The sequence below is a fragment of the Marmota flaviventris genome, chromosome 9 (assembly GCF_047511675.1).
Source record: "Marmota flaviventris isolate mMarFla1 chromosome 9, mMarFla1.hap1, whole genome shotgun sequence".
NCBI classification, from domain to species: Eukaryota; Metazoa; Chordata; class Mammalia; order Rodentia; family Sciuridae; genus Marmota; species Marmota flaviventris.
The window spans coordinates 123,319,824-123,344,653 of NC_092506.1; the positions used below are offsets into that span (position 1 = coordinate 123,319,824).

The window sequence follows — 24,830 nt, forward strand, 5'->3', positions numbered from 1 at the left end:
CACCGCAGTCTCCAGTAGGACACATTGAGGATTCGGGCTCAACCTCAGAGCACTGGAAAGCCGTGGACGTGTTTTAACCAGGGTGCGATATGATCTTGGCTGCTTGTCTCCTTTTGAGTCCAAAGCCTGATTTTTCCCCCTCCAGATTCTTAGTACTGAAAGTCCTCTTAGCAGATACTGACCTGTCGCTGTGCACATCGCCCTTCCCCTGAGTAGGGGATCCCAAAGAGCAGGAAGCAAAGTGAGCTAGAGACGGGCCGCAACCCCCCTTGGCCCTGCCCGCCCCAACCGAAAACCCCCAGGTGAAATACTCACCTAAGCACTATGACATGTTGCAGCTGGTCCATGTTCAGCTGAGAAACGTCCAGTGTGGGGATGCCCATCATCTGGCAGCACAAGAGAGAGACTGGGGTGCCATTTGTTAGGGGGGAGATTCTGTAGAAAGTGGAGTCCCTGGAAGGGGTTGGGAGAGAAGAGTTAAAATGGGGACATTGGCAAGTAAAAGTCCAGAAAACACCAGCTCAGGTTTGCTCCTTCACTTGGTACGTTTGCTGTGGTCACTACCTCAAGCAAAGCCAGGGCGTAGAGATGGATGAGCCTCTAGGAGCATCTGCCTGAGTGACCTCTGGGGTCGGTCCCCAGGTTCTGTGACGCTGTGAGGTCTAATGGGGGTTTCTTAGAACTCACTTTTGAAAGCACCTGTCTCCTATTCTGCCGGCTCCTGGTTGGCAGCCTCGCCCCATGGAGTCGCAGAAACAGACGGCCAGAACAGGACCTGGCCTCCTGGGGTTAAATCCTGACTCTGCCTTCAGGTTGCTGTGTGTCCCAAGGCCGCCCGCTGCCCCTCTCTGAGCAGCTTCCATTTTCTTCTCTTTGTAAAATGGACAAAGTTGAGATAGACGCTCTTTCTGAGATCCCCAGCACGGACATTTTACATCCCCAGCTCCTCTGCTGGCTGGCCATGGGGCCCACGGAAGTAGACAGAACACCCCTTGGGTTGTGGATGTCCTTGCCCACTGCCTCCAAGCACTGGTCTCAGGCAGCGGCACCCCAGAGATGGGGGCCTGACCCCACCCACCCCACATCTTGCAGGTGCACCCTTTACTGCCAGGCTCGGCCACCGTCCTGATCCATGACCTGTGCCTGCCCTTCCTGGCCCCAGCCGAGGCCACCGTCTACATCTCAGACATCCACGAGCTGTATGTCCGCGTGGTTGACAAGGTCAGTGGACATGTCCCCTCAAAGCTGGCCTTCCCACTGCCCTTGGGCTGCTCTGAGCTCCCTGGCTGGGTGGGGAGGGGCAGCATCTCCACTGCTGTCCGGTTTCCTCATCCAGCCGACATCCGCGGGGCTCAGCCATAGACCCTGGCGAGGTCAGCTAAGCCAGCCTGGCCTGGGACCCGTGTCCTCCAGCGCCCGCAGGTCACACAGCAGCCGGGCCCCCCATCCCGGGTGCAGCTGTGCTCCTCTGGAGTTTCACCACCCTGGGGAGAGCTCAGGGCCTCCAATTGCTCTTGCAAAATGGTAAATAATAGATCTGGGTTTTCTTTGGCCTCATCAGGAAACTTTTTCTTTTTATTATTATTATTATATTTTTTTGGTACCAGGACTGATCCCAGGGGCACTCGATCCCTGAGCCCCGTCCCCAGCCCTTTTGGTATTTTATTGAGAGACAGGGCCTCACTGAGTTGCTTAGGGCCTCGCTGTTGCTGAGGCTCACAATCCTCCTGCCTCAGCCTCCCGTGCCACTGGGATTACAGGCACCCAGCTCATCAGGAAATTTTTATGACTCCCAATATCAGAGGTAACCCACGCCAGGCTTCCAGGGGGTGCTGTCAGCCTCTTGTTTGACCCAGTGGGTGTAACGGTTGGTAATTAAAAGGCAAATATTCAGGCAGCTTAGGCTACTTACCTACAAAGTATCATTAATTAGCTAAAGTGCTAACATTCCCGACCGGGTCTTAAATATTCCTCCCATAATGTGATTTCTCTGCTCATTTCCTTACTAGATTCCTTTTTTTTTGCTAAGCATTTCCAGCCCCCACTTGCTATTATGCACTGCCAGATGTGAACTGTTCAGTTGGTGAGCACTTATTGAGCTCCTGTTGAATGCATGATGGAATTATAAGCTATATATATTATTTTTCTTTCTTTTTTTTTTTTGAATGAGTGTACCAGGGATTGGACTCAGGGAAACTCAGCCCCTTAGCCGCATCCCCAGCCCTATTTTGCATTTTATTTAGAGACAGGGCCTCACTGATTTGCTTAGGGCCTCACTGTTGCTGAGGCTGGCTTTGAACTCACGATCCTCCTGCCTCAGCCTCCCGAGCTGCTGGGATGACAGGCGTGGGCCACCTCGCCTGGCCTAGCTATACCTTATTTCGGGGTTCTGTGGTTCATCCATTAAGAGTAGGGAGTGGAATTTTTGTCTCTTAGTGTCCCCAAGCCCTGTTGTATACAATAAGTACTTAATTGGTGTTCGTTTGTTGATTGACCTAGTCCAGAGAGAGGTCATCCTGGGCGACTCATCGCCAGCTCCTAGGGCATTGGTTTGAGGTCACTGTCCCCACCTGAGGGAACTGGTCCTTCAAGCCTCTGTCCCCCGACACAGGTGGAGATTGGAAAGATGGTCAAGGCCCACGTCCGAGTGCTGGACTTTTACAAGAAGCCTTTCCTGGCCAAGTACTTTGCCTTCATGGACCTCAAGCTGCGGGCGGCCTCCCAGATCATCACCCTGGTGTGAGTCCTCCCGGGGGTCAGGCGGGCTTCTCAGGGACAGTGCTGGACCGACTGCGCCCTCCTTGCAGGTCTGACCCGGAGGTGGAACCCAGCGCCCCGTCTGTTTCAGGGCCCTGGATGAAGCCCTGGACAGCTACACGTGCTGCGTTCCTGGTGCATGGCACGGCCATCGGCCAGACCAGCCCTGACCGCAAGCGTGACCGATACCGCCGGACAGAGGATCAGCTCGACCCCGCAGCAGATTGAAGTAAACCGGCCCTTCTCACGCCCTCTGGGGTCTGCCCCTGCTGGGGGAGGGGTGTCTTCTTGGTGACAAGCTGGACGGTCCAGCAACAGCCAGGAAGTCACCACGGAGAGGCCCTGTTAAAATGTGTGCCCGTCCTGGCTTCTGAGGAGAGGGTCTCCACCGGCCCCGGGGCCGGGAGGCAGGTCTCAGTGCTGGAGGGAGGTGGCTGGGGGTTTTGCTTTTGGTACCAGGGCTTAAACCCAGGGGCCCTCGACCACTGAGTCCTGTCCCCAGCCCTGTTTTGCATTTTATTTAGAGACAGGGTCTCACTGAGTTGCTCAGGGCCTCACTTTTGCTGAGGCTGGCCTCCAACTGGCGATCCTCCTGCCTCAGCCTCCCAAACCGCTGGGATGACAGGCGTGGGCCCCTGAGCCCAGCTGAGTGTTTCTAATCTCCCTCTGTGACACAGGGGGCTGTGTGGCCCTAAGGAGAGGCATGCCTAGTCACATGGCAAGGGGACGAGCAAGAACTGTTCCCAGAGAGTGGCCCGTAGGGAAGTGGCAGATGCACTGTGTAGACCTGACCTGAGCCTCCGCCCAGGCGCCTGGGGCTGAGCTCCTGCCATGGGGCTGTGCGGGCAGAGGGGTCACTGAGCCACCCGGAGCCACCCAGGGCCGGCCGCTCTGGGGAAGGCAGCCCTGAAGCCCCTGTCTCCGTGTGACGCTGGGCTCTGTTGGGTCCTTAGAGTCTTACTGCCAAGGCCACCGGGGCCAGGGCACCCTGTTGTTTGGACCCTCCAAGGGATTTGGCCCCGCAGGGGCCAGTGGGCTTTGTTGACCTGCGTCCAAAGCTGGCAGGGGCCATGCCTGCCTCCAGGGGACAGTGCAGAACTCCCAGGGGACAGAGTAGGCTTCCAGGGGATGGTGCTGGCCTCCAGGGCACGGTCACCTTCCTCCCCCTGGCGCAGCCCTGGGAGGCTGACCCTCCCTACCATGGGCAGCATCCTGGCGGCTCCCATGGCCGCGGGGACTTGTGGGGCTGCCCAGGGGTGGGGACCTGCCGTGTGGGGGGGCGCTGTGTCCCTTCTGCCTGCCCTCGGCCCCTCTTTGAGCCTCAGAATCCCGAGGATGCTGGAGTAGATGGCCGCTGGGCTCCTCACGTCCTCAGGGATCTGGAGGGACCTTGGGAGCCAGAGGTGGCAGACGGTGACGTGTGTGAGCCCCCAAGGCTGTGTCCCCATCACAGGACCCGCCTTGGGCTCTGTGGTTCTGTCCTGGGCCAGAGGACGCGTGGCCCTACCAAGGCCCCCACGGTCACCCATGGCTACCGGTCCACTGTCCATCATCGCCGCCCGACCTCTGCCCACCAGCTCCTGAGGCGTGGGCGCTGTGCCCCATGTGACCCACGTGACCGAGGCTCACCCGTCCTCTCCCGTCCCCTCGGGTCTTCCCCCCATTCAGGCTGATTCCCAGGAGGGTGACGCTGATCATCGGGGCCACGATGCAGGTAGGAGCCGAGGCCTGTTCCTTCCCACTCATGTCCCCAGCGGGTCCCAGCGAGGAGGCCACCGCCCCGCCTCAGGACAAGCCCGCCTGTGGCCTCTGCTGGCCCGAGGGTGGACGTTCCTGACGCGTGTGCAGGTGCCCACGAAGCCACGCGTCTGCCCCGCAGGTCACCTCTGAGGGCGGTCCCCAGCGCAGTCCCACATCCTCTTCTCCGTCAGCAACGCCAGCGTGGCCACCGTGGGCAGCACAGGGCTGGTCCGTGGCCTGGCCGTGGGCAGCGGCACCGTGTCGGGCGTCGTGCAGCGGCGGACGCGGACACCGGCAAGGTCATCGTGGGCTCCCAGGTATCCCTGAGCCCGTGGTGGCCGGCACCGGCCACGCCTGGGGTGGGGAGCCCTGCGGGTTGGTGCCCTGGGTCCAGGCAGCCCCGTGTGGCCAGCGGTGCCAGGCACTCCTGGGGACCTGCCCTGGACCTGCCGTCCCTGTGTGTCCCCTCCCGGGACAAACTGCCCATGTGGGGCCCCGTCCCCGGGTGCCTCCTGCAGGCCGAGGCTCCCAGGTCTCCTGTGGCGGGCCAGGCCACCACCCCACCCCGTGCCCCAGTGGGTGGACGCTGTGCGGTCCTCTCCTCGGTCCTCCGCTCTGTGCCTCTGGCTCCCATTTGCAGAGAGCCCCTGGAGTGACCAGCCAGTGGCCCTGTCCTCGTGTGGCAGGTCTGGGACGTGGCCAGGCTCTTGGTCTTGCTGGCTCGTTTCCAGTGGGGTTTGATATGTGCCAGGGACAGAGGAGGGGACACTGTGTGGGTGACAGTGTGCGTGCACTCAGGGTCGTGCCCCAAGTGTGGCAGATGGAGAATCAGTCAGGGGTGGCACCTCCAGGAGGGACCGTGAGCCACCTGCCACAGTCAGGTGTCCCCAAGCTCTGCTGGGGGGACAGGCCTGATTGCTCCTCCTGGTCACCAGACAGCTGTCCTGCTGGGCGGGGCCTCCTGCCCCGCCTGCATGGGGGGCTCCAGGCCAGGGGTCAGCATCCGAGGTCCGCTGCCTTTCCCGGGGGTCGGGCACCTCCATCTCCTGGAGTGGAGGCCGGGTCATCTCCACGGCTGTGAGAGGCTCAGGGGTACCCCAGAGGCCTTGGGTGCCCCTGGCATCCTTCGACCGTGGTGACCCAGGCCCTCAGGTGCAGGTTGGGGTCCCGCTGCCGGCCACACTGGAGCGCTGGGGGCTGAGGACAGCCCCGTGGGCACGCAGGCCACCAGGGAGGAGGGCCTCTTCAGATCTCAGCCAGCGTCCCTCACCCAGAAGCGGGTCCCTCCAAGCAGCCCGAGCCCTCTGAGCCCTCTGAGCTCAGGGCGTGTGATCCTGCTTCCCAGGCGGACTTTGATCCAACCATGAGTCCACGGATGGACTCCTCTGCCCGCAGCTTCAGTGCGGGCTTCCAAGCATCCGGGTGACCACAGAGGCTTTAGTGAGCACCAGGGGACGCCCTGACCCTCTTCCGTGCCAGCAGACGCAGGGCAGCCCTGAGCGCCCGGAAACTTCCACGGGGTCCAGAGGCCCCGGGTGCCTTGCTGGCTTCTCTCTCTGGGGGGACCCGGCTCCTCCTCTCTGGGGCCAGGCAGAGGACGACAGCCCTGTCCCTCCCCTCTGCCCTTCTTCCCTGTGGCCTGGCCTTGCTGGCCCCCTTGCTCCCTGGACCCACGTCCATGTTGAGCTGTGTCTGGTCAAAGCGTCCAGGACCAGCTGTCCAACCCCAGCTCAGAATCAGCACCCCAACCTGCTGGGTGGTCCTGCTGGGTGGCCCAGGCCTCTTAGTGGAAATGGACCAGAGAAGGAGGACCCGGGGCCGGTGGGAGAGTGAGTGCTTTCAGGACCAGCTGAGTGCCAAGGATTGACAGCAGTCAGGAGGCACAGGGTCCCTTGAGCCTGTCAGCAGGCCTGGAGGGGTTAGTAGCCTGAGCACAGCCCAGGTCAGCTGCGCAGGTCAGCAGGCCACTGAAGTGGGCATTTGGTCAGATCAACAGAAGCATGGAGATGAGAATGTGGGAGTATGTACAGTCTCTTCTCACCGCACCCTGTGGCTCCTGTGTGCCTGCCTGTGTCCTGAGTCAGGGAGAAGGACGAGCTGGATTTGGGGTTGAGTGGACCTAGAGACCTGTCCTGCGAGGGCCACCCGCTGAGAGAACAGGCCCCAGCAAGCCTGCCATGCTAACATGGGTCAGCTGGGCCGCTAGGCCTCGAGGCTCAGGGGCCAGATGGGGACTTTGAAGGGCCCGCAGCCTGAGCCCAGTCTCTTCCCAGGACCTGGTGGAGCTAGAGGTGGTGCAGCTGCGGGCGGTGAGGATCCGTGCACCCATCACGCGCATGAGGACGGGCACCCAGGTGAGGACCAGTCGGGATGGGGCTCCGTGTTCTGGTTCTGACGAAGCCACTGTGAGGGCACTTCCCTGGGCCAGGGCCACGTGTCCATGGTGCCCAGCTTAGGCTCGGTTCTGGGCCTGGGGTGGGGTGGGCGTGCAACACAAGCATAGCGTCTCCCCTTGGGGTCCACCTGGCCTCCTCCCTGAGGGCGAGGCTGCCCATCCCCCACCTTGGGTAGCACCTGGAGAGCAGGAGCCCCTACCCCGTGCACCTGTGAGGTTGGCCGGTGAGCGATGGACGTGGATACCCCGAGTCCTGTGCACAGCCAGGGCTGCTGTCCTTGGCACCCAGGAGGCCTGCTTCCCAGAGCCCCTGCCAATACCAAGACCTAAGAGTGCCCTCGTCCTTCGTGTGAAGCGCCCTGTGGGTGCAGGGGCCTGTGTGTCCTCCCATGCACCTGGGGTTGTCCCCAATGTCCCCAGCATCCCCAGGGCAAGTCAGACAGTTCCAGGCCTGTGCAGCTGGTTGCGGGTGTGGCTAGCACTGCGTGTCCCCAGTCTGCCACCTGGAGTCGGGCGGGGGCCAGCTGGTGGCCGGCTCACCTACGCCTGCCCACAGGCTGAAGGAGCCGGGCTGCCGGTGTCCACGCCCCACAAGGCTGGGAGGGTCAGCAGGAGGGTGCGGACCTCGGCAGCATGGGCTGAGTGGCCAGGGGTGTCCGCAGGCCTCCTGCAGCCCCAGGGGTCTTTCCAGAAATGGACCTGGCCATGCACAGCCCCTGGCAGGGAGGGACAGGCCGGTGCCCGGTGGTTGGACTATCTGGTGTTTGGTCATGGCTCCCAGAACCTGTGTCCGGCCTGGGGTGGACATGGCAGATAGGCAGAGCTCCAGGAGGAGGGTCCCCAGCCTGGGTGCGTGGGTGCTCACAGGCCCGGCTCTCTCACCCCCAGATGCCCGTCTATGTCACTGGGGTCACCAACAACCAGAGCCCTTTCTCCTTTGCAACGCCGTGCAGGCCTGACCTTCCACTGGTCGGTCACCAAGCGCGACATCTTGGAGCTCTGCGGACGGCACCACGAGGTAGGGGCCCAGCCTGCCTCCCGGAGGGCGGGCGGCCTCATCGCCCCGGGGGCCTGTCCCAGGGCAGGGACACAGGGCCCGCTGCAGGACACACTGTGGCTTATCACAGACGTCCTGCAGTGGGCCCCTGTGGGGGACCCACAAAACCCAGCAGCCCCCACATAACACTCCCACGCACACACAGGGCTCCAGGCCCCACTCAGTGACCCCGCGTCCCAGGCACCATGCAGAGTGGCCGGTGGCCTGTGTGGGTGACTGCCGTCTGTGTGGCCCTGGGTCAGCAGATCTGACCCCGGCCGAGGGCAGTGGCCTTGGGGAAGAGGGTGCCCCCAGGCCCGTCCCTGAGCCCGCTCTCTGCCTTCAGGCGTCCGTCCAGCTGCCCTCGCAGTACAACTTCGCCATGAGCCTGCTGGGCCGGGCCAAGGGCCGCACGGGGCTGAGGGTGGTGGTCAAGGCCCTGGACCCCTCGGCGGGACAGCTGCACGGCCTTGCCAAGGAGCTCTCGGACGAGATCCAGGTCCAGGTACTGACGGGACACAGCCGTGAGGGCAGCAGACAGCGCAGGGGCCTGGCCCAGAGCTCCTGGGCCCCTGGTGTGGGGGACCCTCGCTGCACTGAGGGGCTGCGCCTGCCTGGGGAGGATGGGCAGAGGGGGTGTGTGTCACCCTGGGGGGAGCCCAAGGGTGGTGTCGCCAGACTGCATGGAGGGACTCTGCCGGTGGCAGGGTTGGCTGCAGATCTGAGCAGCAAAGGCCTGGTGACCGGGAACAGCCTGTGGGTTCCAGGAACAGCAGCTGGGCCTAGTTCAGGAGAGGGCGGAGCCTGCTCAGGGGAGGGTGGAGCCTGCTCAGGGGAGGGTGGAGTCTGCTCAGGGGAGGGTGGAGCCTGCTCAGGGGAGGGCGGAGCCTGCTCAGGGGAGGGCGGAGTCTGCTCAGGGGAGGGCGGAGCCTGCTCAGGGGAGGGCGGAGTCTGCTCAGGGGAGGGCGGAGCCTGCTCAGGGGAGGGCGGAGCCTGCCCATGGGAAGGTGAGCCCTGCTCAGGGGAGGGTGGAGCCTGCTCAGGGGAGGGTGGGGCCTGGTTCAGGGGAGGGTGGAGCCTGGCTCAGGGGAGGGTGGGGCCTGGTTCAGGGGAGGGTGGAGCCTGCTCAGGGGAGGGTGGAGCCTGCTCAGGGGAAGGCGGAGCCTGCTTAGGTGGTCAGGGGCCCTGCTTGTGGTCAGGGGTCAGGCCTTGGGTGGGGCCTCATGACACAGGACCAGCTGCCTGGAGGGCAGGGAGCCAGCTGCCCTATGTGGTCTGGAGAGGGAATGTAGGCGGTGGGCTCCCTAGGAGTGCTGCTGCCCCTGTGTCCTCCGGGAGCCCTCGAGCATGGCAGAGGGGAGGGAGCCGGATGGGCCACAGCAGAGAGAGAGGCTTGTTCTGAGATGGTGACAGGGACAGGATGTCTCAGTGGCGGGGGTCCCCCGAGCAGGACGCCGGGCCTGATCTCCCTGCTGTGGAGTCTCCTGTGATGGGGGCCGAGGCCGAGGCCGAGGGTGAAGCCGGGTGGCCCAGCTCCCACGGGGTGCAGACAGCTGCTGCTCCTGGGCTGGGCCACCAGCCCCATCGTGTCCCCAGCCATGGGGCAGATAGTCTGCCGTTGGTCTCGTCCTGGCCCCCAGCCCCCACTTGTGGATAAGGGGACTCAGGCGTGCCGTGGGAGACCCAGCTCACCCTCTTTCCCAGGTTTTCGAGAAGCTGCGGCTGCTGAACCCCGAGATAGAAGCAGAACAAATATTAATGTCCCCCAACTCGTTTATCAAGCTCCAGACAAACAGGTACGTGTCCCGGCTCCTGTTCACAGCAGGGCTGGGAGCTGCCCCCCCATGCCCATCTGGACACCACGGGGCCTTCTGGGCACTGGGCTGGGCCTGGGCGGCCACTGCCCATCTCTGGCCTCCTCCGGGGCCGCCCTCCTACCGCAGCCTAGAAACATCTCCCACTCACGGGGGAAGCTCGGGGTTGAAAAGGGGAACAAGTTCCAACTTGGACTGTTAAATATTTCAAATGACTCAGAAGCAGAGCCCATGAATTAACCAGAGCGGCCTCACCTGGGACCAGGTCAAGTGCGCCTCGCAGCCCTGCCCAGACCCGCAAGGACAAAGCTGCCCTGTAATGAGGTCCCTGGGCGGTGGCCATGCACATTAACGTCCGAAAAGTGCATCTTTAAAGGTTCTGAGCAGATGTGATTATTCCCACCTGACCCTCACAGGGACAGGGACACTTTTCCTAAGGAGCATTTGCGCTTAAGTGGCAGTTGCTAAGGGCCCGGGGGCCGAGTTCCATGTTTTATGAACGCACACCCAGGGAGTGTTCAGCCGGAAGTAACTCAGTGCCCAGCACTGTGCTAGGCCCCAGGAATGCAGGCAGAGGTGGATGGCACGAGGTGACATCAGGTGACAGCAGGCGTCCTGCAGGAGCCCACCAAGAAAGGGGCCACACGGCCAAGCCAGGGCTCAAGTAAGAGCTGCTGGCCCCCAGATTTAGGGGAGCCGCGGCCCAGATCACCTGGAGGGCTGGCCGCAGAGGAGAGGGCACAGGACACCACAGGACGTCCCCTGGCTCAGTGCCTGCTGACGCTGTCCTTGACCCCTCTCAGGGTCCAGTGAGCAGCCCCCAGAAATAGGACGGGGCACTCGGCCTCCCCTTTCAGAGCTGACGAAACCGAGGCCAGAGAGAAGGCGGAGGAAGCTCTAGACCACCTCGGACCTGTCCCCACCTGGATCCTGTCCCCACCAGGGTCCTGCCCCCGCCCCGCACTCTCCACCGCACCAGGCGGCCTGACCTCAGTGACCGTTAGCTGCAGAAGCCATCTTTACCCATAAATGACCGTGTCGCTGATGCAACCGTCCTCAGGGTCTGTCGCCCGCTGCCCGCTGACCCCACGGCCACTCTGAGGAGTGCGTGGCCACGTTGTCTTCAGAGCCACAGGCTTTCTGGCTTAGGTCTCCTGGGGGTGGCTGACGAGGCTGCAGACGGCGACAGCACACGCTGCACTGCAGGCAGATGGTCGATCTCGAGGCATCGACCAGGGCCGTCCCCCACCCCCGCAGCCATCTGCAGAAACAGATGTCTTCTTCCCCAAGGGACGGTGCTGCGGCTCTTTGCTACCGTGTCCTGGAGGGGCCTGAGAAGGTTCCCGTCGTGCATGCCGATGAGAGGGGCTTCCTGGTGTCCGGCTCTGTGATCGGGACGTCCACTGTCAAAGTGACCGCTCAGGAGCCTTTCGGGGCCAACCAGACCATCATCATTGCCGTGAAGGTGGGTGGCACTTGGCCCTGTTTGGGATAACAAAATCTAAAGCTCAGAGGCACGTTTTTCCTCTTTCTGGTGTAAAACTGGTTCACCCAGCCGGGGGCCTGCGGTGCACATCTGTGATCCCGGGAGCTCAGGAGGCTGAGGCAGGAGGATCGCCAGTTGGAGGCCAGCCTCAGCAACTTAGCAAGGCCCTGAGCGACTCAGGGAGACCCTATCTCTAAATAAAATACAAAAAGGGCTGGGGATGGAGCTCAGGGGTTAAGCACCTCTGGGTTCAGTTTCCCAGTACCCAAAAAAAAAAAAAGTATGTGTTCACTCTCCAGCTGTAAACCGTGGGTAGGGATTTACGTAAGAGTCACCCAGGGACAAATCCTGGGCAGGTGTGTGGCCGTTGGAGCCAAAGACCCCAAGAGGTCACCGATTCCACCCACCTTGTTTCATAGATGGGAAACAAGTCCAATGAGGGCCTGGATCAGCCCGGGGGTCCAGGGCTGGTGCCCCGTCCCCCCGGCCCAAGGGTACACTGCCTGACGTGCCTGATCCCTAACGTGGCCACCCCTGGGAGTGGAGCCCCTGCGGGGGCCACCCAGGGAAGAGCGAGGTCAATCCTTGACCAAACACGGTGCACTTGCCGGGGACCCCCCACGATACTTTCAAGCTCATGAAAGTGGCTAAGTGCTCATCCTGTTTCAGCACGCACGTGCTGAGCGCTAACTATACCAGCCACTGCCTCCCGGGACTTTGCGGTGACTTTGGACTGGGGAGGGGTGGCTTTGTGACCAGGAGGTTTCTGCCTGGGATCCAGAGAGATTTGTTGAGTTGCGATTTATGGGACTCGGGTTCCTCCGTCACCTGGGGCTCCTCTCTGACCCAAGGGGCATTGTTCCCGCCTCACGTGCCCCAAGAGCCAGGTGACAGCCGGTGGTGCTTAAGCAACGAGCACAGCACTCTGGTCTCTCCAGGTCCTGATGTGGGTGTCCTGGGTGGCACCCGGGGGACTTGGCCTGCACGGTTGGAGGCGGGAACTGGGTCATAGGCCTGGCGCTCTGGAGGCCCGTCCCCGGCTCAAGGGTGTCATCGTATTGCCCCTGTCCTCCAGGTGTCCCCCATCTCCTACCTGAGGATGTCCATGAGCCTGGTCCTGCACACCCAGGACAAGGAGGCCCTGGCGGCCCTGCCTCTGGGGATGACCGTGACCTTCACCGTCCACTTCCACGACCACTTTGGAGACGTCTTCCACGCGCACACTTCGGTCCTCAGCTTTGCCACCAACAGGTAGGGTGTGGGTGACACTGTTGTCACAGCCCCACCCGGGGTGCCCCTGGTTCCACCCGGTGTGGCGACAGGTGGGGACTTGGGCTCAGCCACCAACAGGACCCAGTGCTGTCCAATTCAAATCTGTTTTTATTTTGGGGTCACTCGTGGTTTCCCAGGGAGGGGCCACCTTGCCTGGCGGAGGGAGCAGACCGTCTCCAGGGTCTGGGGGAGCAGAGGGAGCATCCTGCCGGTGGTGACCACTGCAGCCTGGGCTTCCCACGGCCGGTGGCCGAGCTGGCAGAGTGGGGCCTTAGGAGACACGGGCACCAGCTGCTCTCTAAGCGCCAGCCGTTTAGCGCGCCCGTCACGCCACGTGGCAGGCACAGTGTCACCGGTGCACAGAGGGGACGTGGCGAGGCTGTCCCACAGCAGAGGCCTTCTCTGGGGGTCACTCTCCTCCTGGCCGCGGCTTCCCTTCTGGGTGTGGGGTGGCGGTGCTGGCCCTGGGTGGCCAGGGGCTGTGGCCTCTGTCCTGCAAGGCGTGAGGAGGCCTGCGAAGCCCTGGGACTCCCTCCAGCTGAGCGCCTCCCTGTCCCCAGAGAGGACTTCGTGCAGGTCACCAAGGGCACCACCAACATCTGCGTACTGCGCACGGTCAGCGTGGGCCTGACGCTGCTGCGCGTGTGGGACCCCGAGCACCCTGGCCTCTCCGACTACGTGCCGCTGCCCGTCCTGCCGGCCATCGCTCCAGAGCTGCCCGGCACCGTGGTGATCGGGGATGTCCTCTGCCTGGCCACTGCGCTCATGGGCCCCAAGGGTGAGAGAGCCAACCAGGGCGGTCTCGGGGTCACCGCGCCTGCCAGGGTGGGAGGGGGACCCTGGGGTGCCCTGAAGGGGTCAGGAAGGCCACCAGAGGGCCACATAGGCCATGTTGGCTTTGGAGATGTACCTGCCTGGTAGCAGGGCCACTCCCTAGTGGGCGCCTGGGGAGGGTGGCCCTGGGGACAGTTCCCCTGGTGACGGCACCCCTGGGGACGGTCTGCTGGGCAGCCACAGTCCATAGAGCAGGTGTGCCAGAAGGGGCCACCAGGACGTGGCCACGGAGGCGGGCAGGGAGGCTGAACCACAAGGCCCCTCGTGGGCAGGGGTCAGGAAGAGGTCATGGGCGGCCGGTCCTCTGTGGGGGGGGGGGACGGGTGACATGGGGCCTCTCCTCCCAGGTGCCCCAGGAACCTGGAGCTCTTCAGCCGACAGCATCCTCCAGGTCGACCCCAAGACGGGGGTGGCCGTGGCCCGGGACGCGGGGTCCGTGACGGTGCACTACGAGGTCTCCGGGCACCTGAGGACCTAAAAGGAGGTAGGGCAGTGGGCGCCGGGCCTGGCCCACCCTCCGGGGGCAGCGGCGCCCCGGCCTGTGGCTGGGAACGCCTGTCCTTTAAACCAGTACCGTGTGTCCAGGGGTCGGCCAGGACCTGGGTCCCCAAACCTGCAGGTGCTCAGTCAGGTCCCTCACGTGCTACGGCACAGTGTGACCTGTGGCCTGTGCAGCCCTGCGTCCGCTCTGAGTCGTCCCCGGGTGGCTGGTGACAGCAGGGAAGCACTGTGTGCCCTGTGACCATGCTGTGCTGTTCAGGGGGGACAAGACCCCCGGGCCTCCTCCCCAGAGGCCGCTCCTCTCAGGGGAATCTTAGAAAGACACGCAGGCCACCGAGGCCGCCTGAGTCACCGAGGCCACCTGAGCTGCCTGAGGCCACCGAGGCCACCTGAGGCCACCAAGGGAAGCTCAATGATGTGACGTCACCAACAGAGTGAAGCCACAAGGTCACCTTCAGAGCCTTCTAGAGGCAGCAACCCTTTGGCTCCGTGTTTCTGTCCGGCTGAGGACAGGTCAGCGTGGACCCCGGTGGCACATTAGTGCCATGCCTGGGTGGCCAAGGACTGGGCGTGTCCTGCCTCCTGGAAGGGCCCAGCAGGCAGGTCCCGGGGCGCAGGGCCCTGGGTGGCTGCTGGAAGGAGGGCTGCACGTCCTGGGCCTGGCCGGTCTCTGGTCAGATCCTGGAGGTGTGAGGTCTGGGCAGCTGGTCCCGCGGCTGAGCGCAGGTGGCCTCAGGGAGCAGGGCTGGGGTGACCCCGTCCACGTGGCTGACCAGGCGCCCACGGCCCTTCCTGAGGGGAGCCGGGGCAGGGGGTGGGCACCACAGTGGGGGTCACAGGGGGTCCAGGTGGGGTCGCACCTCCACGTGGGGCTGCCAGGAAACCTGGGGCCTCCTGTGTCCCCGAGGGTGGGCGGGCACGGGCTGGGCGCAGGGCTGGGGACGAGGCCCAGCCACAGGCATCAAGTGGGACACGGACTGGGGCGGAGCCAGGGCCAGGAGTGCTGTCCGGGGCTGTGGTGGTCAGCCCTGTCCAGCTGGCCCCTGGGGACCTGGAAGGAGGCAGTGCCTGGGCTCTGGGGTCAGTGTGGCCTCTGCCTGTGGCCTTCAGTGGGGGTTGATGACTCCAAGTAAAGGACAGGAGACTAACGTGGGTCCTCTTGGCTGCGAGGTCAGGTCAGGAGCTCCTGACTGGTGTGTCATCTGGGTGTCACAGGTGCCATGAGGTCGAGAGGGGCGCAGGCCGGGTCATGAGGTCCAGCGGACTGAGTGTACGCTGTGCTGGCCGGGTGGACAGGCCTTGGTCCTGTTGTCACCTGGGGCCGGGTGTCCGCAGGCCGCAAGCTCAGGAGGGGTCACGGGGGCCCAGCATGGATGGCCAGCGGGCGGCTCCTCACCAGCTGCCTCGCCCTCCACAGATCGTGGTCAGTGTCCCCCAGAGGATCGTGGCCCGGCGTGTCCACACGGCCCAGGCCAGCTTCCAGGAGGCCACAGCCTCCAGAGTGACCGTCACCGTGGGAGACAGAAGCTCTAACCTGAGAGGTCCATGCCGTGGGGAGGTGGCTCCCAGTGTCCCTGAACCCAGAGGCCACCCAGAGCCTAGGACCCCACGGCTGGGCAGGTGCTCTGCCTCCAAGCTGCGCCTGGCCAGCTGTTCCCACCCAGGGGACACTCTGCTCCTGGCCGACACCTTCGCCTCCCTGGGGCCCACCTGTCCCTGGCCTTGGGTGGCCGGGTGTGGTGGCCGCGGGCCACGCCTCCTGACTCCGCCCGTCTGCAAGCGAGTGCTCCGCGGCCCAGAGGGCGGCCATCCCGGCTCTGGGGCCCGAGGCCCTCCTCAGCTGCCATCTTCGGTTCCAGCAAGACGTCTTCGACCTCCCAGTGACAGACGTGTTCTCGGCCGAGCCGGACTTCGACGTCACACTGGGTGAGCCAGGGCTGAGGGGCTCTGCCCACCGCCTTGGGCTGCCCGGTGGTCATGGCCTGGCTCACCACTGTCCAGCCTGGCCCAGGGCCCCCCTGGGAGTCCGTCCTGTGCGGTGCCACCAGGGCTGCCCAGTTTCATCACCTACACGGTCGGCGTCTCGGACCCCAGGGCGGGCAGCCAGGGCCCTCTGTCCACCGCCCTGACCTTCTCCAGCCCTGCCACTAACCAGGCCCTCACCATCCCGGTGACGGTGGCCCTGGTGCTGGATCGCTGTGGGGCTGGTCCTTGTGAGTGTCGGGACGGGACGTCACGGGAGGGACCTGGGGGGCAGGGGCAGGGACGGCCAGTGTGGTCTCGGGGGTCAGTGGAAACCTGTGGTCAGATGCAGACTTGGAGGGTCCTAAGTGCAGGGTGTCCCTCGAGGTGACAGTCACCTTTTTTGGGTACCGAGGACTGAACTCCGGCCCCTGCGACCCCCCCCCCCAGTGTTTTATCCAGAGTCGGGGTCACTAGGTGCCTGGGCCCGCTGAGGCCCTTGGTGGGCCTGGGTCCCCGCAGTGGCCATGGGACCCCACAGGCCCTGGCTTCTTGTCCACCTGTGACCCCCCACGGCCCCCACTCCGGCCACAGCATCCTCCTCCCGGGGGGCCCTGGCCAGCGTCCTCCCCTCCTGGGACCCGCCCTCCTGAGCCATTTCTGGCTCCCAAACCCCTCGACCCTCTTGTCCCCGGACACCATTGCCAGAGCCGCCTGTCATGGGCAGCGTGACGATGGCTCGGCTTCCCACGGGTCTCCCCAGCTGGCCGGGCCTCGAGGCTGGACTCCTGGCCTCCTTGCCTCCCTGCCTCCTCAGCCACGAGGTGCGTCCTGGGCCGGCCCTGGGCCAGGTCACCACGGGAAACCTCCCACCTAGAGGGGACACAGGGTGGACTCTGAGCGGGTCCCCTGCCCTGGTGGCCCTGCTGGGCATCCTGGGGCCGGCAGACACTGGCAGGCCACCCTCCAGATGGGCGGGGCTGGCGGGGGCCTGGGGTGGCCCTGGCCTGGCCTTGCTGACGGTGTCCCCGCGCAGACGGGGCCGGTCTCTTCCAGCACCTCCTGGACTCCTACCAGGCCCTGTTCTTCTCGCTCTTCACCCTGCTGGCCGGGACGGCCGTCACCGTCATAGGTGAGCCGGGGGGTGCCGTGGGGTGTCGCGGGGGTGCCGCCTGCCCTACCCTAGCTGACCGTACTGACCACGCTGACCCGCCTGCCCTCGCAGCCTACCACACGGTCTATGGGCCCCGGGAGCTCACTGGCCCCGTGGTCCTCACGCCCCGAGCCAGCCCTGGGCACAGTCCCCACTGTGAGTAGTCCCCGCCATGGGCAGACTGGGGGGTCCCTGAGCCCCGGGGCCGGGCTGTGGGGGTGTGGGGGGACAGCCCCGGGCTCCTGCCCATGCTGGCCCAGGTGTCCACTCTGGGACTGCCTCGTGGGACCCAAGTCAGGCGGGGGGTCCGGGCAGTCCTGAGGGGTCCCCCAGAGGGAGAAAGGGCAAAGCCTATTCCTTTGAAAACCCCTCCGTCTCCGAGGGACCTGAGACCTGGTGGCCCTACAGGCCTGGTGACCCCACAGGCCTCCAGAGGCACATCCTTTTGGGAGCACCATCTAACGGGGTTGCAGTGCCCATCCTGTGCAGCTGTTCACGGCACCCCTTTCTGGGTCCAGGCTCCCCTTGGCCGCCCAGGGGCCCCCATCCAGGCTTGGCCCTGGGCAGCCGCGGGTGGAGGCTGGGGACTGGACTTTTTGAACGAGGGCAGAGTTTCATAGAGAGAAGCATTTTCCTTGGAAGTAAGATGCCACACATGTCCTGGCCCCTGGAATCACAGCCCCTGCCCTGCCACGCCTCTCACCTGTGACGCGGGACCTAGGAGAGCCACCAAGCTCTCGATGACACACTTCCCTTACAGCCATACCTGCGGTAGGCTCTCACCTCTTCCCACCTGGAAGAGTGCTTCTGTCTACAGAAGTACATCCTCTTCCAAAAACCCAGGGACCCCTGGAAGCCTGTCCACACCCCAGAGGGTTAGTGGGGAAATAACCCAGGGGCTCCCTTTACAGGGGGTGAGCCCCCTGAGTAGGAACAGGAGACACAGGGGCACCCTGCACAGCTGCACAGGTTGGGCACTGCACAATCTCAATGACCGCCCTCTCCACATCATACCCCTGAGGATCTCCCTTTGCTGCCTCCTGGAGGCCTCAGGCCTCATCAGGAAAGTGTCCTAGGCATGCAGCAGGCACTTCATAAATGCTTCTTTTGGCTTAAGAGGGTTGAAGACACGTCTACTCCCCCAGAGGGTCCCTTGCTCACTCTCTCTCTCCCTCCTCCCTAGATCCAGCGGCCTCCTCTCCAGCCTCCTTCCATGCCTTGCCTCCTGGTCGCAGAGGCAGCCCCCGCTTGGGGCTCTGGAGCCCAGCCTACGCCTCCCACTAGCTCCTGAGCGCCCCGTGGGTAGGAGCCCGCGGTCAGTGTGCTGTGTCCCTCCTCCTTCGAGCCCCGCGGCCCACTCCGTGCGGCCACCAGGAGCCCGTACACCCTCGTGTTTGTATTCCTTGCCGCTAAAAAGCGCTGCGTCCTCAGAACCTTGGGCCGTGGCAAGGCGAGTCACCCGTGTGTCACCCTCGTGGTCTCAGGGAAGGGCTCTCTGGTGACGCTGGGGCTTGTGGGGCGCCTGGCCTGTGTGTCTCCTCCCCGTGAAGACTCTCTCTGTGGCTGCTGCTACGACAGGCTGGGGACAGCAGTGTCCTGGGCCAGCCCCGCCCACCTCAGGAACTGTCCCCAGCCACGACCAGGAGCCGAGCCAGTTGGACGCCTGAGCCCAGAGCCAAGCACCCGGGGCGGCTCCGTCCCCTCCGGGGGCCACTGTGACAGTGGCTCTGCGTCTTTGTAGAAACTCCTGGTTCCGCGTGACCTCTGCCCCCCAGGACAGCCTGAGCCTGTCCCTGGAGTGTCCTTGAGCCCCCATGGGGCCTTCTGCTGTCCCTTTAGCACAGAGACCCAGCGTCCCTGCCGCTCCTGTGCCACGCTCAATACCTCGGCCCACCCGAGCCAGACACAGCTGCGGTGTCCCCCAGCTGCAGTGTCCCCCAGCTGCAGTGTCCCCCCGCCACGGTGTCCCCTCCTGCCTGAGATCCCCTCCCCTGCCCCGCACTGCCGCCGGGCAGCCTCCTGGAGGCCCCGAGCCCACCCTGGCCTCGAGGAGGCTGGGCGGCCACCCAGGACCTGCCCTCCAGGAGGGGACTCCACCAGAGGACAGCTCAGACCCCGCTGTGCCCAGTGCCCCCTCCAGGTCTGGGGCCAGGGAGGGCAGGCCCTGGATCCAGGCTGTGCACCGTGCGCCTGGAGCCAGCCACACCTGCACGCCACGTGTCTGCTGAGTGCTCAGCCTCTGAGGCCCACCGTGGGGCTGGGAACAGCACTGACTGCTCTGCAGCTGGGGACGGAGACCTTTGTGCCTTGCCTGTTACTTGAGCTCACACTGACGACCTGGATGTCGCGGAGCCCGGCTCCTGGTGTGGTCAATAAAGTTCTGTGGTTGTTCTCACGAGGGCTGTGGTCACTGCGGGGCTGCCCGCGTCCTGTCGCCGGAGCCCAGGCGAGCCCAGGCCACTGTGGCCAGGGTACCCTTCCTTAGGGAACCCAGCTGGGGACAGGAGCCAGCGGCTCTGCGCGGGGGGACGGGCCTGCCCTTCTGCCACCACGTCATCCAATGTCAACTGAGCATGTCCCCTTGCCATGGCCCCCGCCTGCTTGGCCCCTGCTGATCTCCATGGCCTGGACACCCCCGGCCACGCTGCCCTCCTCGCCACCGACCCTCGGCAGCTCCTGGGCCCTCCTGCTCCCCGCCTGGCCAAGGGGCCTCTGCTGCCCACTGTCCCTGAGGTCCATCCCCATTTCTTCCCAAGGGTCTGAGCTCCACCTGCCTTGGAGCTGAGCCAAGATCCCCAGGCCACCTGGTTCCCCACCCTCTTTGCCGCTAGACGTCAACAGGTGACCACGTGGTGGTCACGGTGAGCAGAAGTGACCATGGACATCTGGCGGAAAGACGGTGTCCTCACCTGGCGCCCACCTGGCAGCCAGTCCCGGGAGCCCTCTCTGGCTTCCCCACGGCCTCCTTCAGAACAGCAGCTGGGGTGCCACCGTCCTCCTCCTGGGCTGGGTCTGTCCCCGGGCTGAGTGCTGCCCTACCGCCTCCCCGGGCCCATTTCACAGAGGAGAAGACTGAGGGTCAGAGTGGGCAAGCACCCAGGCCAAGCAGCCAGGCTGGAGGGTCTGAGGGACCAGCCCTGCCTCCTGCCCACTCCCGGATGGGGGTGGGGAGCGGAACTGCTGGGGTCACAGGGGCCTCCCAGGGAAGGGGCCCCGCTCAGACTCCTGGGCAGCAGGGCTGCCCCTCCACCCGCCTGCACTCGCCATCCCACGTCCCCTCCAGGCGGGAGGTTCCCTCCGTGACCTGGCACAGGGCCGGCCCAGGACGTGCCTCGTGCCTGAGGAGGCAGGGAGGCCTGGTCAGCAGCCCAGCCTCGAGGCCAGGCCAAGTGCCTCACACCTGTGAGGCAAGCACTCTGCCTCTGAGTCACAGCCCCAGCCCCAAAGTTTTTATAAGAAAAAAAATATTTCATCAGGTGACGCTCACCTGTCATCCCAGTGGCCCGGAGGCTGAGGCAGGAGGATCCCAAGTTCAAAGCCAGCCTCAGCCACTTAGTGAGGCGCTGAGGCAACTCAGAGAGACCCTGTCTCTAAATAAAATCTAAAAAGGGCTGGGGATGGGGCTCCGTGCTTAAGCACCCCTGGGTTCAATCCCTGGTACCAAGAAATAAAAGAAAAAGAAAAATTATTTTCCTAAGAAAAAATGCTCTCACGTCACGGCCACCTCCCCAGCCCCTTTTAATTTATTTTTTTCAATTTTGAGACAGAGCCTCGCTAAGTCGCTGAGCTTTCAATCCTCCTGCCTCAGCCTCCCGAGTTGCTGGGGTGACAGGTGTGCACCCCCCGTGCCCAGCAAGAAAATAATTTCTAAGAGAATTTTCCCATAAAGTTATTTTATAGGGTTGGGGCTGGGGCTCAGTGGTAGAGTGCTCGCCTAGCCCATGTGAGGCCCTGGGTTCAATCCTCAGCACCACATAAAAATAGATTAATTAATTAAAGGTATTGCATCCAACTACAATTAAAAGAAAATAATTTTTTAAAAAGGGACTGTGGGACCCTGTCTATCCTCTCTCTTTGCTTTTGAACTCATGATGTAACCAGGAAGCCATTCCATCTTGGCCTGGGCCCTCCAGAACCATGGGCCCAAATAAACCTTTTTTCTTTATAAGTCAATTTTCTCAGGTAATCCATTACAGTAATGCAAAGCTGACTAATAGAGGTGCAGAGGCGGGAGTTTCTCTAGAAGTAGAATTACTGGGTCATGGCACATGCCCATTACCAATTTGGTAGATGCTACCACATTTGCAAAGCATTGTATCAGTCTGCACACCCACCAGCTGGGGACGAGATTTTGTTTCTACCACTCTTGCCAACACACAATATCACCATATGTGTGTGTTTATCTTTACTGGTTTGGTAGATGGAAATTAGAATTTTATGAGTGATTTAAATTCCTTGATGGTACAAAAAAGGATGAGCTTTTATTTGTTTATTGATCATTCCTGTTTCCCTCTGAGCGCTATCTGCTCTCCATCCAAATGTTTATTTTTTTAAGCTATTTCTTTGTCAGAGCCAAAGAGAGATCTAAAACAGCTTCACGTGCCCGGCTTAGCATTCGATGTATCAGTTAACTATCGCCGTGTAACAAATGTCTCCCCCAAATCAATATCTGGTGTCAGCTGACATTCAGGCCGAGTTTCAGCTGAGAGCACCTTGCCCATGTGTCCCTCCTCCTCCTGTCTCCCATGGTGACGACCAAGGTGCCAGAGATTGTGTGGAAACACTGGTCACCTCTGGAGGGTGAGGCCGGGAGGGGCATGTTGTCCTCATTCAACTGGACAATGGGAGCCATGCGTCTGAATCCAGAACCAAAGGTTGGAGGGACAGAGGCCACCTGTGAGGAGCTATAGTGTCACAGGTAGATGGTGCTGAAGGTGGGTGAAGACTCAAGGTCAGGGCTCTCGTGGGTTGGCATCTCTTCCTGGTTCATGGATTTATATATATATTGGCACCAGGGATTGAACTCAGGGGCCCTCGACCACGGAGCCCCGTCCCCAGCCCTATTTTGCATTTTATTTACAGACAGGGTCTCGCTGAGTTGCTCAGGGCCTCAATCAGTTGCTGAGGCTGGCCTCCAACTTTTGATCCTCCTGTCTCATCCTCCCGAGCTGCTGGGATGACAGCCATGAGCCGACATGCCCGTCTCCTGATTGATATGGATTTGTGGACTGTGTTGGACCCCTCTGGGAAAGGATGGTAGAAGATTTGACAATGATTGAGCACCATGTTTGCTCATGACTGTGCTGGAGCTTATTACACCCACAGAGCAAACTGATGGAGGCTACTATTTGATGTTTTTATATAGAGTTAGTTGCTGATGAGCCTTTATATATTCTAATTATTTTAAATAATTTATGTTTAGTTGTCGATGGACACAAACCTTTATCTTACTTGTTTATTTACACGCGGTGCTGAGAATCGAACCCAGGGCCTCACACGTGCTAGGCGAGCCTCTACTGCTGACCTCCACCCCAGCCCCCTAAGTAAAACTTTACTACTCCATGACCCCGTCCAACCCTCCCATTGCATAGATGGGGAAACTGAGGCCCAGGGTCAGGAAGGCATGGCTGAGTGAACCCCCCGTCCTTGCTCCTCCGGACCCTGCAGGTCCACAGCTGTGCCTGCTGGATGCACACGTCTCTGAGTGTTTTTCCCAATGACTGGTTCTCAGGAGGCGGTTTTGACATCAGATAAAGCAAACAGTTTATTAGTTAATGAGAGAGGGAAAGGGGGGGACCAGGCTTCAGCCGTGGGCTGGGGACGGGCTCCCGCCCGCTAAGCTGTATGCCGTGTGTGATTAGCACGCGCAGCTTCCCTGAGGACTCATTAGCAGCCTCATCGGGAGGCCGCTGTCACTGAGCGAAAGGAGCGTTTCAGTCTTCACTGAGAGCGAGGAAGGCGCTGCGGAGACTCGGGAAAACGGGGTCTGAATTGAACCCAGGGGCCCTCGACCCCTGAGTCCCATCCCCAGCCCTGTTTTGGATTTTATTTAGAGACAGGGTCTCCCTGAGTTGCTTAGGGCCTCGATGTTGCTGAGGCTGGCCTCCAATTTGCGATCCTCCAGCCTCAGCCTCCAGAGCCGCTGGGATGACAAGCCATACCACTGTGCCCAGCCAGCATGGATCTTAGAAGCCCCCAGAGGCCCATGTCCTAAGGGCTCAGTGGCCGTTCTGGGGCACTACTGGGAGTTGGTGCTAGTGAGAGGACTGTCCTTGGGGATGTGCTTTCAAAGGGCATAGTGGCCCTGGCGGGAGCATGAGGTGTGACAGAAGGGGGCTCTGCCATGGTGCTGTCCCGCAGGCTCAAACAGGAGGCCTGGGGACCCTGGACCAAGTCCAGGAACCTGTGAGCCCAAATTAGCCTTCGTCCTTGCAGCTGGTTAACTTGGGTCTCCCTCCTGGGGCAGGAGGCTGGCTAGCAGATGGAGTGGGCATGGGGACCGGCGTGGCTCAGTGCACGCGGCCCTGGGCTGGATCCCAGGACCAAGAAAAAGCAAAAAAATCAGCGACAGCAACACAGTGGTCAGCTCCTGTGTCGAGGACCCTGGGCAGTGTGGTCAGGAGCAAGTGCTAGGTGCTGGATGCTCGTGAACTTGGACGGGGCTGGGCGCGGGTCAGCGCTCGCCTAGCCCATGATTCCTGGGCTCCATCCACCAAGCCACGGGGGGGTGGTGGTCGGCTTGGTGGGGTGGGGGTCGGCGTCCGCGTCGGGGTCGGTGGGGGGCGGGTGGGCGTCGGGGTCGGCGGGGGGCGGGGTCGGCGGGGGGCGGGTCGGCGTCGGGGTCGGCGTCCGGGTCGGCGTCCGGTCGGCGTGGGGATGGCAGCCAGGGTGGCTGCGGCCGCCTCGGCCTCGTTCCGGGCCGCCACGGCCTTGTTCTCCGCTTCGTTATTCCCCCGAGGTAAGGCAGCGGCAGGGGTGGGGGTGGGGGGGTCGGCGGGGGTCGGGGTCGGCGGGGGGTGGTGGGGGTCGGCGGGGTTGGTCGGTGTCGGCGTCGGGGTCGGCGTGTGGGTGGCAGCCAGGGTGGCAGCCAGGGTGGTGGCCTCGGCCTCCTTACCGGCCGCGGCGCTTCGTTGTTCCCGCGAGGTAAGGCAGCAGCGGGGGGTGGGGGTCGGCGTGGGGGTGGGGGTCGGCGTGGGGGTGGCGGCCTCAGCATCGTTCCCGGCCGCTTCGTTATTAACGCGAGGTAAGGCAGCGGCAGGGGGGGTCGGCGTGGGGATGGCAGCCAGGGTGGCGGCCTCGGCCTCGATCCCCGGCCGCGGCCGCTTCTTTATTACCGCAAGGTAAGGCAGCGGCGGGGGGGGGGGTGGTGTTGGTCGGCTTGGGGTGGTGGGGGTCGGCGTCGGCGGGGGGGGGGGGTGGGGGTCGGCGTCCGGGTCGGCGGGAGGGGCGGGTCGGCGTCGGCGTGGGGGTGGCATCCAGGGTGGCTGCGGCCGCCTCGGCCTCGTTCGCCACGCCCTCTTCGCCGCTTCCTTATTTCCGCGAGGTAAGGCAGAGGCGGGGGATTGGGGGTCGGCGTGCGGGTGGCAGCCAGGGTGGCGGAATCGGCCTCGTTACCGGCCGCCTGCGCTTCCTTATTCCACCGAGGTAAGGCGGGGGGGGGGTCGGCGTGGGGGGGGTCGGGTTGGGGGGTGGTGGTCGGTGTCGGTGTCGGCATCGGTGGGGTGGGTCGGCTGGGGGCGTGGTCGGCGGGGGGGCAGTATCGGCGTCGGAGTGGGGGTGGAAGCCAGGATGGCAGCCAGGGTGGCGGCCTCGGCCTCGTTCCCAGCGGCGTCCGCTTCGTTATTTCCCCGAGGTAAGGCAGCGGCGGGGGGGGGGGTCGG

General features: G+C 63.1%; 1 protein-coding gene across 1 annotated transcript in view; it reads left to right on the plus strand.

The window, feature by feature from the left end:
* LOC139707007 (nuclear pore membrane glycoprotein 210-like) overlaps positions 1 to 19,345 on the plus strand; it is a 30,825-nt gene extending 11,480 nt beyond the window's left edge. The window contains 22 exon segments of the mRNA XM_071617000.1: positions 1,093 to 1,221; positions 2,612 to 2,739; positions 2,849 to 2,879; positions 2,881 to 2,922; positions 2,924 to 2,985; positions 4,408 to 4,471; positions 4,637 to 4,658; positions 4,661 to 4,771; positions 4,774 to 4,814; positions 6,771 to 6,851; positions 7,781 to 7,840; positions 7,842 to 7,910; positions 8,275 to 8,433; positions 9,633 to 9,724; positions 11,033 to 11,207; positions 12,304 to 12,479; positions 13,061 to 13,278; positions 13,682 to 13,818; positions 15,253 to 16,048; positions 16,834 to 16,929; positions 17,023 to 17,106; positions 18,134 to 19,345. Of these exon segments, the coding sequence (XP_071473101.1) occupies positions 1,093 to 1,221; positions 2,612 to 2,739; positions 2,849 to 2,879; positions 2,881 to 2,922; positions 2,924 to 2,985; positions 4,408 to 4,471; positions 4,637 to 4,658; positions 4,661 to 4,771; positions 4,774 to 4,814; positions 6,771 to 6,851; positions 7,781 to 7,840; positions 7,842 to 7,910; positions 8,275 to 8,433; positions 9,633 to 9,724; positions 11,033 to 11,207; positions 12,304 to 12,479; positions 13,061 to 13,278; positions 13,682 to 13,818; positions 15,253 to 16,048; positions 16,834 to 16,929; positions 17,023 to 17,106; positions 18,134 to 18,234 (2,874 nt within the window). The 3' untranslated portion in view covers positions 18,235 to 19,345.
* Positions 19,346 to 24,830: the final 5,485 nt, after the last annotated feature.